The sequence below is a fragment of the Gopherus flavomarginatus genome, chromosome 2 (genome assembly GCF_025201925.1).
Source record: "Gopherus flavomarginatus isolate rGopFla2 chromosome 2, rGopFla2.mat.asm, whole genome shotgun sequence".
Taxonomy (NCBI): domain Eukaryota; kingdom Metazoa; phylum Chordata; order Testudines; family Testudinidae; genus Gopherus; species Gopherus flavomarginatus.
Genome location: NC_066618.1, coordinates 4,613,721 through 4,630,868, shown reverse-complemented (window position 1 = coordinate 4,630,868; position 17,148 = coordinate 4,613,721). Strand labels below are relative to the sequence as shown.

Here is a 17,148-nt window from a genome sequence, read left to right as displayed (position 1 = left end):
GTAAGTTCAGTGCTTTGAAGCTCTTGATAAACACCAGGAGAATAGCCAGTGTTTGGCCCTTCCGCAAACCCAATAAAAACAAGCAGAAGTTAACCCTTCCTAGGCATATGGGTGGGGTACACAGGCTCTTTTTTGGGGGAAGGGGTTTAATTAACATAGTAGTGCAAACACAGGACACAACTGTGTATATTTAAGGCTACGTTTTAGTCCCAGTCATGGGCAGTAAACAAAAACTTACGGCCGTGACCGGTCCACGACTTACTATAGATCCTTAACTAAAACTTGGCCAATGGGAGCTGCGGGCGTGGCACCTGCAGGCAGCCCACGGAGGCCCCTGGCCTCTCTGCCTGAGAGCTGCAGGGACATGCCTGTGGAAACTGAGGAGTCCCCCTTCCCCCCTCACCCAAGGTAAGCACCGACTCACACCCCAACCCACTGCCCCAGCCCTGAACCCGCCCCAAAACACCCAAACTGCTGCTGTTGGCCAGCCCCATAGGCAGCTTGGGCAGCCCCTGAGCCAGCATCAGCTGCTGCAGAAGTCACAGAATCTGTGACAGACACACAGCCTTATCTGTATTTGGTCTGTCTCTGGTGCCAAAGATCATTCAGCTGAAATAGCTATTCCTTTGTAAAATTCCTTAGCGCAGACATTATCAAAGATGGCACCAAACCAAGTCTGGTGAGGGTTTGTTTTGTTTTTTGGGCGGGGGGGGGGGGGGAAGAGAATGGGAACTAGAGGCTAAAAGTTACCATTCTGAATGTAATCTACACATTAATTTGATTAGTCTCAAACCTGAAGTCCCTCCTGAGGTGTTGGTGATAAGGGGGAGCATATGGCACCAATAAGAGCCCCCTTCCCACATAAGCTTTAACACATCTATCACTGCCAGAGTAGGGAGAAGACTTCATGCCACTGCATATTCGCAGAAGGTTCTGCACAAGAACTGAATGGAGCAGCGTTCCTGGCAAGTTTTCCAAACCCCGTGTTTGAAGCAATCTGACTTCGTGTCCGAGGGAAAAGGAACGGGGAAGAGTTGTCCATGTGTATAACAACAACTGTTTAGAACAGAGGTTCTCAAACGGTGATCTGTGGACCACCAGAGCTCCACAAGCTCCATTCAGGTGGTCTGTGGATAGTTTCCTCTAAGGTGTGCACCTGGGAGGCCGCATACTAGAGAATGAAGGGCCACCCATGTAATTAGGGGAGCCACACATGCGTGGCTCCATGAATTAGGTGCCTGGACCTCGCAGAAGACGCACATGTAAACAGGGGGTAGGTGGGAGGGGGCAGTGGGGGGAATTTGAGACATGCAGGGCTGTGGATGGCCAGAGAAAGAGGTGACTTTTCCCAGCTCCAGGGCTGCGGCTGCCGGGGAGAGACCCCTGCATCCTTCCAAGCTCCAAGGCTGCTGCGGCAGGGGAGGGGGGCACATCCATCGCATTAGAAAGGTAAGACTACCAATATTAAAAAATGAGTTGTGTGCTTTTATTTGTAGAACAAAAAAACGTAATTAAGGTTTTTTTATATAGTGCTTTTATCCAAAGTGCTTTACAATAGTTAGCTAATGGTACAAACAACATTCAGAAAGATCATTAAGTGGCCTGCTGAGACCTTCGGCAATTTTCAAGTGGGCTGCAATAAAAAAAAGCTTGAGAACCACTGGTTTAGAAGATGAAACAAAAAAGGGTGCAGTAGAAACAGAGGGCAGAGACTGGATCATTTGCCTCCTTCCAAACGAGTGCCTTTGTTTGCATCAGGGGCCTGTTGATGCTGGGCCTGCCATTAGAAGTTGAGGGAAGAAGGCTGGTAAAGCCCCTGTGATTTTAGGATTATGCTGGAGCTTTTCAGTGTCTGCTCTGCTTTCAGGTGAAAGGACAGAGAGCAGCAGCTGTTGGCTGGGTGCCCAGCTCTGAAGGCAGCACAGAAGCGAAGGTGGCATTGCTGTAGGTAAAACGTGCACACTACATTCCCCCCACCCCTCTAAAGCTTCTCACACATTCCCCTCCCCCTCAGTTTGAGAACCTCTGCATATAAGCCACAAAGCCCGCTAAAGGATTTGGTTGCAGGTGCTGGAAGAATTCAAATCAATCTAAGGGACTGTGTCATCCTGTCCACCTCTTTGTACGCAGGAAGGCAGAAGACATCAGTATCTGTCAAGTCCGCTGCTGGTTCTATAAGACTTTCCTTCATGGGTACTCCAACCCAGACACTTGTAACTGAATCGGCTACTCATTATGCCTAGGTAGTGGCCCATTACCTGCATTCTTCTCACTTTAACCTGCTTCTAACAGACTATCTGTGTTGTCAACACTCTATGGTGTTTAATATATAGATACCAACAGATTGAGTTATTCATAGGTGACTCCTAGAAGTAGTCTACATTTTATTTTAAAGCTATTTCTGTACACAATAGAACAGGGGTAGGCAACCTATGGCACGGGTGCCGAAGGTGGCACATGAGCTGATTTTCAGGGACACTCACACTGCCCGGGTCCTGGCCACTGGTCTGGGGGGCTCTGCATTTTAATTTAGTTTAAAATGTTTAAGAAGCTTCATTTAAAAAACCTTATTTACTTTACATACAACAATAGTTTAGTTATATATTATAGACTTAGAGAAAGACCTTCTAAAAACATTAAAATGTATTATTGACACGCGAAACCTTAACTTAGAGTGAATAAATGAAGACTCGGCACAGCACTGCTGAGAGGTTGCTGACCCCTGCAATAGAGCTTCATTAATGTAAATGATGCAGAAAAGCTTCGTTTGCCAGCTCCCTAAAACCGATCTTATGGCCAAATCCCAGGTCTCAAAAGAAACATTCCAAGACTAACAAAGCAAAAGAGCTACATGGAAGAGCCAAGCGCAGAACATGACAAAGCCCAGCCCTCCTGTGCTTCAGTCTTATCTGCTGAATGCTCTCCAGGGCCCAGTAAGTGGAAACAAACAGAACAACAGGCTGAAGTTTTCAGTTCACATAGGATACCTGGACCTGGGCACACAACGTCTCCAAGTTCAGTGTTGCAGAATGCATAGTACCAGCCCATCGGTGTTAAAACATTGTTTTGATGTTGCCTGAATAACTGGGACCAAACCACATTCTAACAGGACTACGGAGCTGCACTACAGCCTTGAGTTGGTTCTGGAAGACAGCTAAATACCATAGGAGTTACACAGCCTAGCAGTAAGATAACTAGCACATATCCTGAACTTTGTCCTGGCCCTCTGAACATCCAGACCTAATTATGCCTGGTGGTTTTGAAATGGGAGTTTCTATGGGGAACTAAATCAAGCAATGCACCCAAGGCCATGTCTACGCTACAGGATGCATAGCAGAACAGCTGTGGCATCATAGCTATGCCAGCACAACACCACAGCACAGACAAACAGGGATGGAAGAGGGGGTTCCCGTCACTGTTGGAACACCACCTCCTCGAGCAACAGTTGCTAGAAGAATGCTTCTGTCAACCTGTTCATATAGTCAACACTGTGGGTTAGCTCAGCATAGTTATGTCGCTCCTGGGTGTGGATTTTTCACACCCCTGAGCAATGTAGCAGCACCACCCTAATTTTTAAGTGAACAGAAGAACAGCCATACTGGGTCAGACTAATGGTCCACACCACTCATGATTTTATAGATCTATAATATCCCCCCCTTAGTCATCTCTTTTCCAAGCTGAAAAGTTCATCTTTTTAATCTCTCCTCATATGGAAATTGTCCCATATGCCTAATCATTTCAGTTGCCCTTCTCTGTACCTTTTCCCATTCTAATCTTTTGTGATTGGGTGACCAGAACTGTACACAGTACTGAAGGTGTAACCAGGCCTAAGACATCAGGCTGGATTTCAACATGAATCACTGATAAGTCTGTTAGCCAAAAAGCTACAAGCTACATTTTAGATGCAGGAACTATATAGATGCATTTACCAAATTTACCTCCACAAAGTGTCCTGTATTGCACGTTGATTTTTAAAAAGTGCCATCTGACAATGGCTAAAGCAACTGGTATACAGATTTCTCTTATAGGCAAAAAACATGCTAGTTTTCCTCTTACCACCCCCCTCAGGCTGGCTGTTTCCCCCATCTGGTTTATCTATCAACTCTAAATTGTAAGCTCTCTGGGGCAGGAACTGTCCTTCAACATGCATAGACAAGCACCAAGCATAAAGGGGCCTCAATCCCAGAAAGGGGTTGTCTAGGTGTTACTGTAATAGAACTAACAGCCTTAGATTTTAATCTTTACCCTTTAAAGCTATTCCTGAAAAGTTTCAGTACTATTAAACTAGAGTCTTACTAACTCCAGAATGTGCTCAAGTGCCAATTCCTGAAAGCCTAAGTGTACTGAGGCTTCTGCAGCAATGCCAGTGGGTGTGGCCATCTTTTAGAAATCAAGGGTCCCTGGTTAACAGTATGAGTTTTTGAAACCAAGACTAGAAAGTGTTAAATAGACTAGTGAAACATAAAATATTAAATCGCGTCTTCTGGAACTATATTTTCCATTTACCTTTGGGGAGCAGGCAAGCAACACTAATTTCTTTCCTTGCATTTCACGCTGACTGTAGATTCCAAACTCCAGAGACTCTGTAGGATACCATGATAATAACTGCCAAGTACAAGGACTCGAGACAGCATCTATGACAAAGACTGTGATAGAGATTGCAAGTGGAAAACAGTTTCTTCTTCTCCCCACCACCATACAGGTTTCAGTGGCAAGTGTAGTGTGAGATCTAACATCCTATCACTGGAATAACTAAATTTTAATTTTAATAAACGCTTCTCAAAATTAGCAATTTAAATGACACATTACGTAAATCACCAAGGACTGGAGGTTTGTCATGGGGATTTATAAGGAGTCCTTTACTGTCTTATTTATAAAGCGTGTACATAGATAGTCTTTCCAACCTCAAGTGTTCAAAAATCAGAGTGAGCCCCACACCCCCACCCCCACTCTGATTTTTAAGTTTGAGGGCTTGTCATCATTGAATTTGGAGGGGACACTTCACTTGCTTAAAGCTGGTAGTATTTTTAAAAAATGAAAGCTGAGTTGTTTGTGCAATCTCTTGATTTCAGCAGCTGGAGCTTTAAGAAAAAAACAAATATATTGCAAGATGCTCAAACGTGAGAGTTGGCAACAAAGACAGCTCCACTTCTCCCTTAATTTACCAGGGCAGTGAATGGAAGAATCTTGCCATGCCCCAAAAGTCAGACTCAAGCTATTCATCTGTTTTGAAATTTAACAAAATTAAAATCCTGAACAGACTTAAATCTAAGGAAAGCAGCTCAGATTTAAGTCCCAAAATCTTGTGAGCTTTACACACTACAGCTACATTTAACCGAGTGCCAATTTCTTTGCTTCTGCATAAGAAAATGCAAGAACCAATAATGCAATGTTACAGCAAAAGTTTTCCAGCATAAAGCACTGGCTGAATGCAGTGAAACAAACTTAAGTACAACTATACATACCATGGTGGAGATGACAAATGCTCCTAAAGTGGTCCCATGCCAGAGCAGCCTTCAGCCATTGCTAGGCTCCTAATCATCTGGAAATCAGTGAAACACCCAGGGCTTGGTTTGCTCCAGCCTATAGCAAGCATCTGAAATATCAGACCCTCCCAGTGCTTGTTTAATGGAAAAAGCCATTCCCAGGAACTGTCCATTCTATTCACCGTTTCAAATTCCCCATCTCAGACAGGATTTGGAGAAAGTCCTTTTTGGAAGAAAAAAAACCTGACTCCACCCCGACAGGGTGTGGTTTTCCTTTCTTACAGGCAGGAAGTCTTAGCAATAAAAGCAAAAGATGACAGAACAGAGTGAGGCTAGATGTTTCTTGCACACGAATATTTGAAGTGGCGGGTGTTAGACTTGCCATTTGCTTTAGGCAAATCTTACTTCAGTAATGGCAGCATTGGTACCTCTCATTGTAATAAATATTGATTTAACTAGCTATTTATGGCATCCACTCAAAATCCAGTTCACAGAGCTCTAAGGTTATGTCTCCATAGCCTGCTAGTGTAGATTCAGCACACAGCTGGCAGGATATGTGCGTGCCTAGAGAGGTCTGCACTAGAAACACTGCAGCTGCGCTGCTGTAGTACTGTCTAGATACTTACTACAGCTATGGAAGGGTTCTTCCATTGCTGTAGTAGATCCACCTCTCCAAGGGTTCTTCCATTGCTGTAGTAGATCCACCTCTCCAAGGAGGTGGTAGCTAGGTCGATAGAAGGATTTTTCCATCCACCTAGTGCTGTCTACTCTGGGGCGTACGTCAGCTTAGTCTCTCAGGCTGTGAATTTTTCACATCCCTGAGCATCATTGCTAGACTGATCTTACTTTCCAGTGGCAGCAAGCCTGATGTTCTGCAGGTATAAGAACTCCACTACATCAAAGCAGCCCTTTTCTGCCAGCACAGCTGCGTCTACACAGGGGGTTGTGTTGGCATAGCCATGTCACAAGAGGGCATGTTTTTTTCACACCACTGACTGACAAAACTTGGATGGGAAGAGCTATAAATATAGACCAGGCCTTAATGTTCAAACTGGGGTTGAGTTTACAGTTAAAGTTGATTGTATTCTCTTATGCTATGTGACTGAAGGCAGGGTTGTGCCCCCAACGAGGTCAGTCTAAGGCCATCCAGCCACCCCCACACCAAGACCAACAATCAGAATTGAACCAAAAAAGCGTTGCAGCCCTCCAGATTAAACTACTGTGTGCCACAGGCAGGGATCAGGTGGTATCAAAGGGTACAATGCCCGTGGCCCCTGCAATGGTAGGAAATTGAATTAGTGAGATACAAGATGATCATAGCAAGTGACCCACATGGCCATGCCCCATGCTGCAGAGGAAGGTGGAAAATCTCCCTACGGCCATCACAGATCCCTGCCAATCTCACCTCGGGGAAAATTCTTTCAACACAGAATATGGTTAGATCAGTTAGACCCTGACCAAGACAACAGCTAAGCACTTGAGAATTCTCAGTACCACCTTAGAGCACCAACCAACCCACGTGTTGGATCTCTGCTTCCAAAGCAGGGGGAAAAAACCCAGAATCTACCATCTAAGTTCAGCTGACCCTAGTCAAATGACAGCACCATTTGTTTTGTGGAGATAACTCAATGGATTAACCTCAGTCAGTGGCATTATGCAAGCCATCTTAATTAGTGAACCTGTGTATTTATTGGATCTGTTATGTTAAGGGAAAATCTGCTTTGTGGATTTTTAGTTAAGAACATCTGGAAGATTTTGCTGTTGTGCTAGCACTTGGCTAAATAATGGTTAAGCTAAAAATACCCAGCAGATAACATATAAAAAGGCTTTGACTGCAAGTCTGAACATACATGTCAGACTAAGCAAAGAACCTGAAGTGTCTTCTCGTGCCAGTCTCTTTACTAGATTATCCAACAGCCAAAAAACAGGCTATGGGCAGAGCTACCAAAGGGATCTTTTAAACTACAGGATCACCTGAGTTTGAGACCTGCACATTTCAGCTTTCCCAAAGACACTTCAAAATGCACCCTAGTCTTTCTGAAGAAAGAGAGCGTATTGTTATTGCTGTTAAAGTTCTGACCTAGGCAATGAGATCTCCAAGGAACACTTTGGTGAAGCACAAGCGATGTTATGATTCAGCAGGTTGAACCCTTCCGTGTAAGTCAGCACTGGCCAACTGGAGCTGCTTTCAGATGAGTGGGAGGAGAAGGGTCCTGTTTGTGTGCTCATCACAAGAGGCCAGATCTCAGGGGTATCATCACAATCATAGAAGTTAGGTCTTCGTGTACAGTCCACCCTACAAATGCAGGGATTGAGGGGAGGGAGTGTTTTAATGCTTAATATTCCAAGGCACCTTCTGCCAAAGATGGGACATTAGGTCTGATGCGCTAGCTAAATTCCAACTCTGCTAGTTTCATTCTGCATCCTAGAGTTAAAACTTTACCTTTTCAAATGGATACAGCATTCGCCTCCTGTCCTAAACTGTGGTGCTAGTCTATGATAGAACATAAGATCGCCCAGCATGTCTCAGGGTGTGAAACAGCCACATATCCGAGACACTGCTAAGTCCCCTGCATAAACGATGCTAGATCAATAGAATAATTCTTCTGTCAACCTATCTACCAACTCTCATGGAGGTGGGTTACCTGCAAATGATGGGAAAGCCCCTCCCGTTGCTCAAGTGTCTATGCTGAAGTGCTGCAGCAGTGCAGCTGTAGCAGTTTAAGTGTAGACATGGCCGGTTTAGTTCTACCCTGGAATCCCAGAGTTGTTATTACAGAGGTGGCCAATGTAATCTTTAAATGAAGTATTATACCTCAGGTACTATGAGGTTCAATCCCCTTGACACTAGGATAATAGGTACTCTACAGCATTTCTGGAGTAGCTTCTTCTGTCAGGTCAAGGTCCTATGACAGCCACCACTTGGCAGCAATATCAAGGTCAATCTGAGTTACAAAGCAACCACTGGAACTTATTTTTGTACTTGAAAGCCTCTCCCCAAGTTAGAGAAACCCGTTATTTTGGTTCGTTTGGAAATCTTTCTACCATCAGTGTTCCTGTGCCAGTTCATTCAATTCTGAGGGGATACAAGAGAATCCATCTCCCTTATTACACCCTGTCTAAGGACGGGTCCACTACACTTTGACCTTTGTTCTTCACATATTTTAACTGTTGGAATATACTTGGCAGTCTTACTAGCGTTCATGAATCCTTTCACTTCCTTTCACTGTTTTACAGCCAAAATACATTTCAGAAGTTTTGCAGCTTTCTGCCTACAGTAAATACAGAGTCAGGCTTAGCAGAAATGCTGGCTACCTCCAAAGCACAACTGAGAGCTCACCAGCCACAGTCATGCAGATCTACAGAATGATCCAAGCGACACTGATCACAATCCTACTAGCCACGTCCAAACTCAGATTTTATGTACTTGGGTACCTCTAACAATACTTTCTGGGACTATCCCATAGCCATCAGGGTGATGCTTTTTACTGCATGAACTCTCCTTGGGTCCACGATGGAAGAAAATTCCAGCCATGTTCGAGGGCTTGGCTATGCAGAAACTAACTTGCATCTTCAGTTCTGATTGTAAATCTGTGCAAGGACACTTTTTTGACTGACTGTCCTATTTACCAAAGCAGGACGCTTGTATTCAGAAATAAGTGTCTTTACACAAACTGGCAGAGAGTTCTGTGGCACCTTAGGGTACATTCAGACTACCCGCCAGATCGACGGGTAGCGATCGATTTATTGGGGATCAATATCACGTCTCGTCTAGACGCGATATATCGATCCCTGAACGCGCTCCCATCGACTCCAGAATTCCCCCAGGGCGAGCAGCAGTAGCAGAGTCAACAGGGGGAGCCACAGCCGTCGATCCCGTGCTGTGAGGATGGGAGGTAAGTCAAAATAAGATAGCACAGCTGAAGTCGACATATTCCCGTAGCTGAAGTTGCGCATCTTACAATCGACCCTTCCCCCCCCACACACACACACTGTGTAGACCAGGCCTTATAGACTAACATATTGAAACATGAGCTTTCACGGGTGAATACCCACTTCATCAGATGCAGCATCTGACAAAGTGGGTATTCATCCACAAAAGCTCATGCTCCAAAACGTCTGTTAGTCTATAAGGTTCCACAGGACTCTTTGCTGCTTTTACAGATCCAGACTAACAGGGCTACCCCTCTGATACTTTACATAAACTGGCCCTGAAATAACGGAAGGTGTGAATTACAAGTGATGTAGTTATTTTAGTTCCAGTTGCAATGCAGCTAAGACTATACAGGTAACGTAGGCATTGCCATTCCTTGGTCAGGCCCAAGGTCTATCCAGCACAGTATCCTGTCTAACCGGGGCCAGAACCAGAAGCTTTAGAAAAAGCTTTAAGAACCCAGCAGTAGGCAGATGTGGGATCTGTACCACCACCCCACCCATCGTCTGATTCTGATCTAACAGGTTAAACATAAATAAATAATTGGCTATATACCTATCTCCTAGAACTGGAAGTGACCTTCCAAGGTCACTGAGTCCTGCCCCCTGCCTTCACTAGCAGGACCAAGTACTGATTTTTGCCTCAGATCCCTAAGTACCCCCCTCAAGGGCTGAACTCACAACCCTGGGTTTAACAGGCCAATGCTCAAATCACTGAGCTATCCCTCCTCCTGCTGAAGATTGGCTGGTCTGTGTTAAGCTGTGAAGAATGAGGTTTAATATACCTTCAGAAAAACCCATTCATAGCTCTATACTGAAGCCTTCATCTAACTCACATCCTGCAGCTTTTCAGCAGTCTCTTGGAGGAGCCCTGTCAGTGTGCCAGACCCGCAAAGGGTCTCACTCTTCTACAAGGGGGACTACACAGCTGCAACATCCACGCCTTAGCATCTAGGCTCTATACCATGAGCTCTGCCCAGTGAGTTCAACTGAGAGAGAGAGAGAGAGAGAGAGAGAGAGAGAGAGACTCTGTTCAGAGACTTTTTGCCCCTTCAGAGATCAAAGCACCTCAGCAAATATTTACAGTGACACCAGGCAGCCTTTTCTAAACAGAGTAGGATTTGCTAGTCAACAGGAACATAACACTGGGGATTCCTCAGGCCAGCACAAAGGCATGGTCCATGCTGACTAAAACCCCCTTGAGCCAAGCTTCTCTAGGCATCACTTGGTTTCCTCTCTCTAACCCCCCACCCCCCCCCCGCCCATCATCAGTCCCAGGTCAGAGCTGCTGTCTCTCCCAAGCCCAGTTCTTATCCTAGCCTCCTGTAACCTCTCAGTCCAGTGTCTTCCTCCATGTTGAGTTCACTTTTTCCACCTGCCCAGAACATTAATGTTTATCACATTTCAAACTTTCCATTTTGGAGAGCGTGCCATTTGTTTCATGAATATGATTACAATGTAAGCACACAGTATGCAATTGAAACAAGACAGCCCGTTTTCACTCAGATAGGATTCTCCCCAATAAGAAATTGTAATGACCCTTGCTCTCTCTCAATTTCTGAGTTTAAACAATTTAAAATCCAACCTGCACCTCTCTCTAATACACATTATACAATAAAACACAGGAAGGACAATGCTGCACCTAACAGCTAAAGTGTCTCCATCAGTGATTTCATTAGCTCAGCGCCGCTGTGGATTTTACAGTACACGATGGAGTAATATGCCCATTTCACCAGCCAAACAGGCTCAGAAGCTGTGACTTGTCCCAAGTCAGGGGAAACCAGTGGCACATATGAATACACTCCAGAAGTCATTGTTTAATTCCATAGTGACAGGAAATGCCTAATCTCCATGCTCTAACCGCTGAGACTGCTTCAAACATTACTCAAAATGAAATCACAGCCTTATGATTTGTGGCAAGAACTTGGCCCTGCTGCAGTACCATTGTGGCTGTATCTAGGTTCTGGACTTTAGAATAGTCATGGCTCAAATTATAGGAATTATTTTGGGAAAGTTCTATGGCCCGTGTTATACAGGAGGTCAGACTAGACAATCACACTGGTCCCTTCCAATCTTGGACTCTATGAAAAGCCAAGCCCATATATATTATATAAATGGTGTGGAGTTTGACACCTGCTAGCCAGAGACTACGGACGGGTCTACGGATAGATATATTCCTGATGAACTCCATGTGTGGAGACTTATTCCAGAACAGGAGTGCTTTGTTTCTGCTCTGCTCACCTTCATTTCAGGTCAAGAGAACAGATAGAAGAAACTTTTTTCTGGAATAAGAGTGTCCATCCATTGCATTGATCAGGAATAAGTCCATGCGCAGACCAGCCCAAGGGTGGTGAGCAGCTCACCTAAAAGCAACAACCGAGCCGCCCCCAACTGAGGCAGCAACAACTAGATGTTTAGTAGGTCGTAAGATGCCTGTTTATACTGGGCAAGGAAGCCCTCCTAGCAACCAAATACGCATCTAGTACCATTTCAACTTTACATGGGCCCTAGTCTATGGCATTTTAAAGCTGCTTCATATGCTGTAATGAGATTTTATATTGCATCCTCTCCTGTCCTTAAGATCCTACTCACTGCTGGATCTAGGCTTGAACGGCTACTTTGCCTTAGTAAAGCTGCTAGAAGGCAGTGGAATGCACACAGAACGTAGCTTCAAAAGGGTACAGTACGGTCATAAGGGTAACACCCTACAGACTGGAACAGCAGTTTAGTTAACTGACACTATTTGTTTTGAGATTATAACCCTTAGCTGGGGGGTTAGATACTGAATACAGCTCCAGAGCATTTCCTGACAACACTACAGGTACCCCCATTTAGAAGGATAGCAGGTCACTTGTAACATTAAGAGGCTTGTGCTAGCACTGATCATTTCCTGGATTCTTTCTGAAAAGGTTTTCCTCACTCTCCCCCTTCACCAGAAGGGTTTTATCAAATGCAGAAGTGACCAGATTAAGTGTGAGAACACATCAAAGTACCCAAAACAACTGTGCTTTAAACAGCTTTTTTTTTTTTGGAACAAGCTCAAAAAAATTTATAATCAGCCTCTGAGCATTAATGCTACATATAGTGATCTAGTGACAGGAGCACACGAACAGGAGGCAGGGCTTGGATTTTGTTTCCAGCTCTGCTACTCAACTTTCTGTAGGACCTTGGGCAAGTCACTGAACCTGTTTCTCAGGTTCCCCATCTGAAAGGTATTCCTATTTTACAGGGATGTCATGAGGTTTGTTCGTAAACTGCTTTTAGGTCAGAATGAAAAGCCCTATCAGTGCGGAACAAAGTGAAATATTACTGGATTTGAGTTTGGAATGACTAAAGAATTCCAGACTAGCAGGAAAAGTTACAGTTTCTAAACATGTTAACACCCTGATCACTAATGAAGAGCATCTCTGCTGCCACCCTCTGAAATAATGATTACTGCAGGTATCTACAACCAAAATACTGGACTAAAAATAACTTCTTTTCCCACAGTTATGACATCACAAGCCTGAGGGGTAATTGTTTCCCTCTTCCTGGTCAGTTAGATGCCATAGTCAACAAGGTCTTCACTATTGCTCTGAACAGCATGTATGCTGGTATTAAAGAGACAAGATTGGTGAGGCAATACCTTTTATTGGACCAACTTCTACTGGTGAGACACAAGTGTTCCAACTTACACAGAGCTCTTCTTCAGCTCTGGGAAAGGTACTAAAAGTGTCATCGCTAAATATAAGTAAGAGTTTTGTTTGATCTTTCACCATCCCCTCTTTCACCCCAGGGAGAGGGATAGCTCAGTGGTTTGAGCATTGGCCTGCTAAACCCAGGGTTCTGAGTTCAATCCTTGAGGGGGCCACCTAGGGATCTGGGGCAAAATCAGTACTTGGCCCTGCTAGTGAAGGCAGGGGGCTAGACTCAATGACCTTTCAAGGTCCCTTCCAGTTCTAAGAGATAGGTATATCACCAATTATTATTACACCCCAAAACACTGGGTGGATTTGACAACATCAAAAGCCAAGACTTTCCATCCCAGGTCAGTGCTAAGATAGGTTTGCTTAAGTTCACCACTTAAACAGCCAACCTACCTTTGTGGGAGTCACACCCTTAATTTTTTCCATTTCTTTTTTAAAAGGCATGGGGAGTTGAATCATTAATCTTGTACTATGTATTGCTCATTAAATGAGTTACAGTAACAGGTTACAACACACATGAAGTACAGTGCTCTTGTAGGATTGTACAGTTCTAAGACATCTTGGCATGAACTGGCTGTCTTGTTGGCAGTTTCAGCAAAGAGGCAGAAGACCAAGTAGGCCACAAAGACTAAGCTATCCTCTGACCCTTAGATGTGGTCTCTAGGTGTTTGGTGACATTGGTGAAGCAGTGTGGAGAGCCTTGTACTGCTGCTGTACTCGGTCTAGAGGACTGCAGGCTCCAGGGCTGTCAAGTTGGCACCTTTCACGAGCACTATAGCCACACAAAGAAAGAAGACATGTCTTTTCTGAAACTGAACTGCAAGTCTGAGTCTAGATTTTATTTAGAAAGACCGTGAAAAATGGAAGCCATAATACAAATCTAATGCTGTATTCTAAAGAGCCTTCTAAAACTACTACATAGACAAGGCAAACACCTCTACAAGCAGTCATGGTTTCCATGAACATTTTGGATCGGATATTTACAATAAATAGGTCAATCTACCTCTACCACATTAACTCAATCATACAGACTTGCAGGAATAGTGGCACAGTTTGCAGCTCTTTCATTAAACCCAGTTAGGAAAGTTATTAGCTGCAAGTGTTACCTAGCACTATACTCTTGGGAAGTAACAGTCTCAAGAGCACGAGGCACTTCATGGGGGAAGAGATTAAAAACCCACACCCCATTAGAAAGGTATAACATTCACACAGCATTTCAGCCACATATAAGGTATTGTAATCTAAACAGATAAGGGTCCCATGCGTTCTCCTAGTCCATCACATGCTGCTTCCTTCGCTGGCCTGTGACAGCTCTTAGCTGTGATTTTGCTATGTATCCACTTCTTGCTGTGTTATGCTAGATCTGTCCAAATCCCATTCACCTGGGAGACAGACTCCCACAAGGAAGGCTCATTTAAAGGAAGATTTTTAGCTCTTTCCATTTTGCAAGAACAGATTTGGGGGGCATTAGGTCACTCATCCCCACCCATGGGTCATTCATGGTGCCCCAGCTGGAGCACAGCAGTGGAGCAAGACTGGCCAGGGACAGATCAGGCTTGAGAGCAGCCTGGGGCATATTAGGGCAGCAAGAAATAGGCTTCATGCTGTTGAAAAACAGAGGGTCTGCCTGGAGACACTAAGTCTCATGGGAGGGGGGAGAACAGAAAGGAAGTGCACCCTACAGAGGAGGGCCCCAGCCCCTGCTGGCTCAGGGGCAGCGATGGGGAGGGGAAGAGTTTACCAACGCCGTACTGGGGAGGAGGAACAGACTCAAGCTGGCCAGAGAGGAGATACAGCAGCCTCGTCATAATGCTGGGCAGCGTCCGGGGAGGGTTAGCAGACCGGCAATACGGAGGGAAGCGCCAGGGTTCAGCAGCCCCGGCGTGGGGAAGGGCGGCCGTGTCAGGGCTGGGGAGAGGAGCGAATACAGCAGCCAGGGGCAGAGGGTGGCCGCGTCGGAGCCCCTGGGGTGGGGGGGGGGGCTGGGGAGGAGACCACAGCTTAGGGGGAGGGCAGCAGTGTCAGCGCCCCCCAGCATGGAGGGGGCGGCAGGGCCGGGGGAGTCCAGCAGCCCGGGGGTGGGATCAGCGTCAGCGCCGCCTGGGGGCCCCGGGCAGGGCCCAGTCCCCAGGGTGCAGGGACCCGGCCCGGCCCCGCTCTCACCTTCTTGCCCTTCTTGCCCTCCTCCTCCATGTCTCAGGCGGGGGGTGAGGGGGGGCGGCGGCTGCCCCGGGCTCCTGCTGCCTCCTGCGGCCCCGGCCCCCCGGGGGCATCCCCGCGGCCGAGCGCCCCCTCACCGGGCCCCCATGGCCGGCGCGCGCCCCGCCAGCCGCGCGCGCTCCCGCCGCGGACTCAGCAGCAGCAGCCGCGGCAACAACTTTTCAATCCTGCCGCCATCTTGGGCGTCGGCTTCCCGGCGTGCTCAGCGCGGGGCCGGCGCTCCCCTCCCCCCGCGCCCGGAGGGCTGACGTCAGTCCTCCAAGAAAGGAAGAGGGACAGCGCATGTGCGCAGCGTCGAGCGGGGGGTGGGGGTGGAGGGAGTCGACAGAGTTGCGCATGCGCTAGTTCCTCACTCGCACACGTGCAGTGGCTGTCACCCGACCCCCACACGTGCGCCCCTGCCCCGCCCCCTCCGTGCCCAGGACAGCCCTTCACCCCCCCCCCGCACCCAGCTGGTGGCTGGGCCCTTCTCCCCTGACTCCCATCCAGACACCCCCTGGCTGCTGCACCAGTGCCAGCCGTGGACCCCCGAGTGCAGCACCCAGCCTGGCCAGGCAGAATCCAGGGAGCTGGGAAAAGCCACAGGGCTGAGGGGAGCAGGCTCAACTCCGGGCTGGTGCGGTGACCTGTGACCAGAGAGCAGGGTGTGGGTCACTGGCCTAGCCCAGAGCAACGCCGCACCCAGAGTGTGAGCCAGGCCCTTGGATCAGCACAGCAGCTTTATACCTGCCACGGAAACTAGCACGTCAGTTACCCCCTTCCACCCCTGCTCCCTACAGACAGCTACTCTACTGGCTGCTTGCCTGAGTTACCCTGCTCCCGCTGTCATACCCCCACACAAGCCCCAGGGTCTCCTACAGGGGCCTTCCCTGTAACCAACTTAGCCACTTGCTGGCTTTTAGAATCACCTGCTCTCTCGCCAACCTCACTCTCAGCTGAGAGGCAGTTTGTCCCTCACAGGTGAGGCTATGCCCAGCTCCCCTTACAGGGCCAGCCGCCCTGTGACCCCAGGTAAGTAGTTTGCAACAGTACTGCCCTTTGCCTTTAGTAAATGTGATGGGTTGCATGGCCCAGCAACTGTCCAAGCCAAAGCCACATAGGAACTGTTGCCAATTCGCACACTTTGATCACGAGTCTTATGATATTTGGTGGCATGTGATTATTGGAGAATTTCAGATTTTGTTTTTAAAAGTCTAGCAGATAAAAGCTTGCCACTATGAACCCTGAAAGCTCAAAAAAACAGACACCTTGTTAAAAAAACATGATTTTTAAGCCAATCTCATGATTTGTAAACCAATGTCATGATTTTTGTTCACTTATGTTTGGCAACACTGCAAAAGGCGCAAAAAACAGAACTTTGTAGCTGCTTGCTAGCTTAGGTGGTTTGTAGATCTCTTGTAACCTGCATATTGAAATGTTGAATGAAGCTGATAAAGATAAGAGTGTAATAAAGCCTATCAGTTTTCAGGTTTGAGCTTTTAGTTTGGTTACAGAACATTTATTTAATAGAAGACCACTAGATGACACTTTGAATGATACAACTAGTTTATTAAAAAGAAAAATGATTAATTAAGTAAGCATGCAATCACTACTTTACACAGTACTATGATCATACACTCGAAGATGAAATGGTGTATCAATGGGTGATCAGTCCACTGACAACAGAATGATGTACAGCTGTATAATCCAGGAACCTAACAATACCCTTTGCATGTTCATTGGAGCTCTCCTGCAGTTTAGCAAAACTACTCCTTTTATATTCTAATACTAATTAATATTAAACTGCCCTTTACCATCATTATATTTCTGCCACCTTCTTATTG

At 46.3% G+C, this 17,148-nt stretch overlaps 1 protein-coding gene across 7 annotated transcripts in view; it reads right to left on the bottom strand.

Moving 5' to 3' along the window:
* The window catches only part of CCM2 (CCM2 scaffold protein), a 69,667-nt gene extending 54,154 nt beyond the window's left edge, over positions 1-15,513 (bottom strand). For 2 of the 7 annotated variants that reach the window (XM_050942655.1, XM_050942656.1), the window contains exon 1: positions 15,269-15,513. In XM_050942655.1, coding sequence (XP_050798612.1) covers positions 15,269-15,298 — 30 coding nt within the window. In that variant the 5' untranslated portion in view covers positions 15,299-15,513. Of the gene's footprint in view, positions 1-4,506; positions 4,686-5,465; positions 5,864-15,268 lie in introns of those variants that run through there. The other 5 variants (XM_050942654.1, XM_050942661.1, XM_050942662.1 and 2 more) reach the window with 5 other exon arrangements.
* Positions 15,514-17,148: the final 1,635 nt, after the last annotated feature.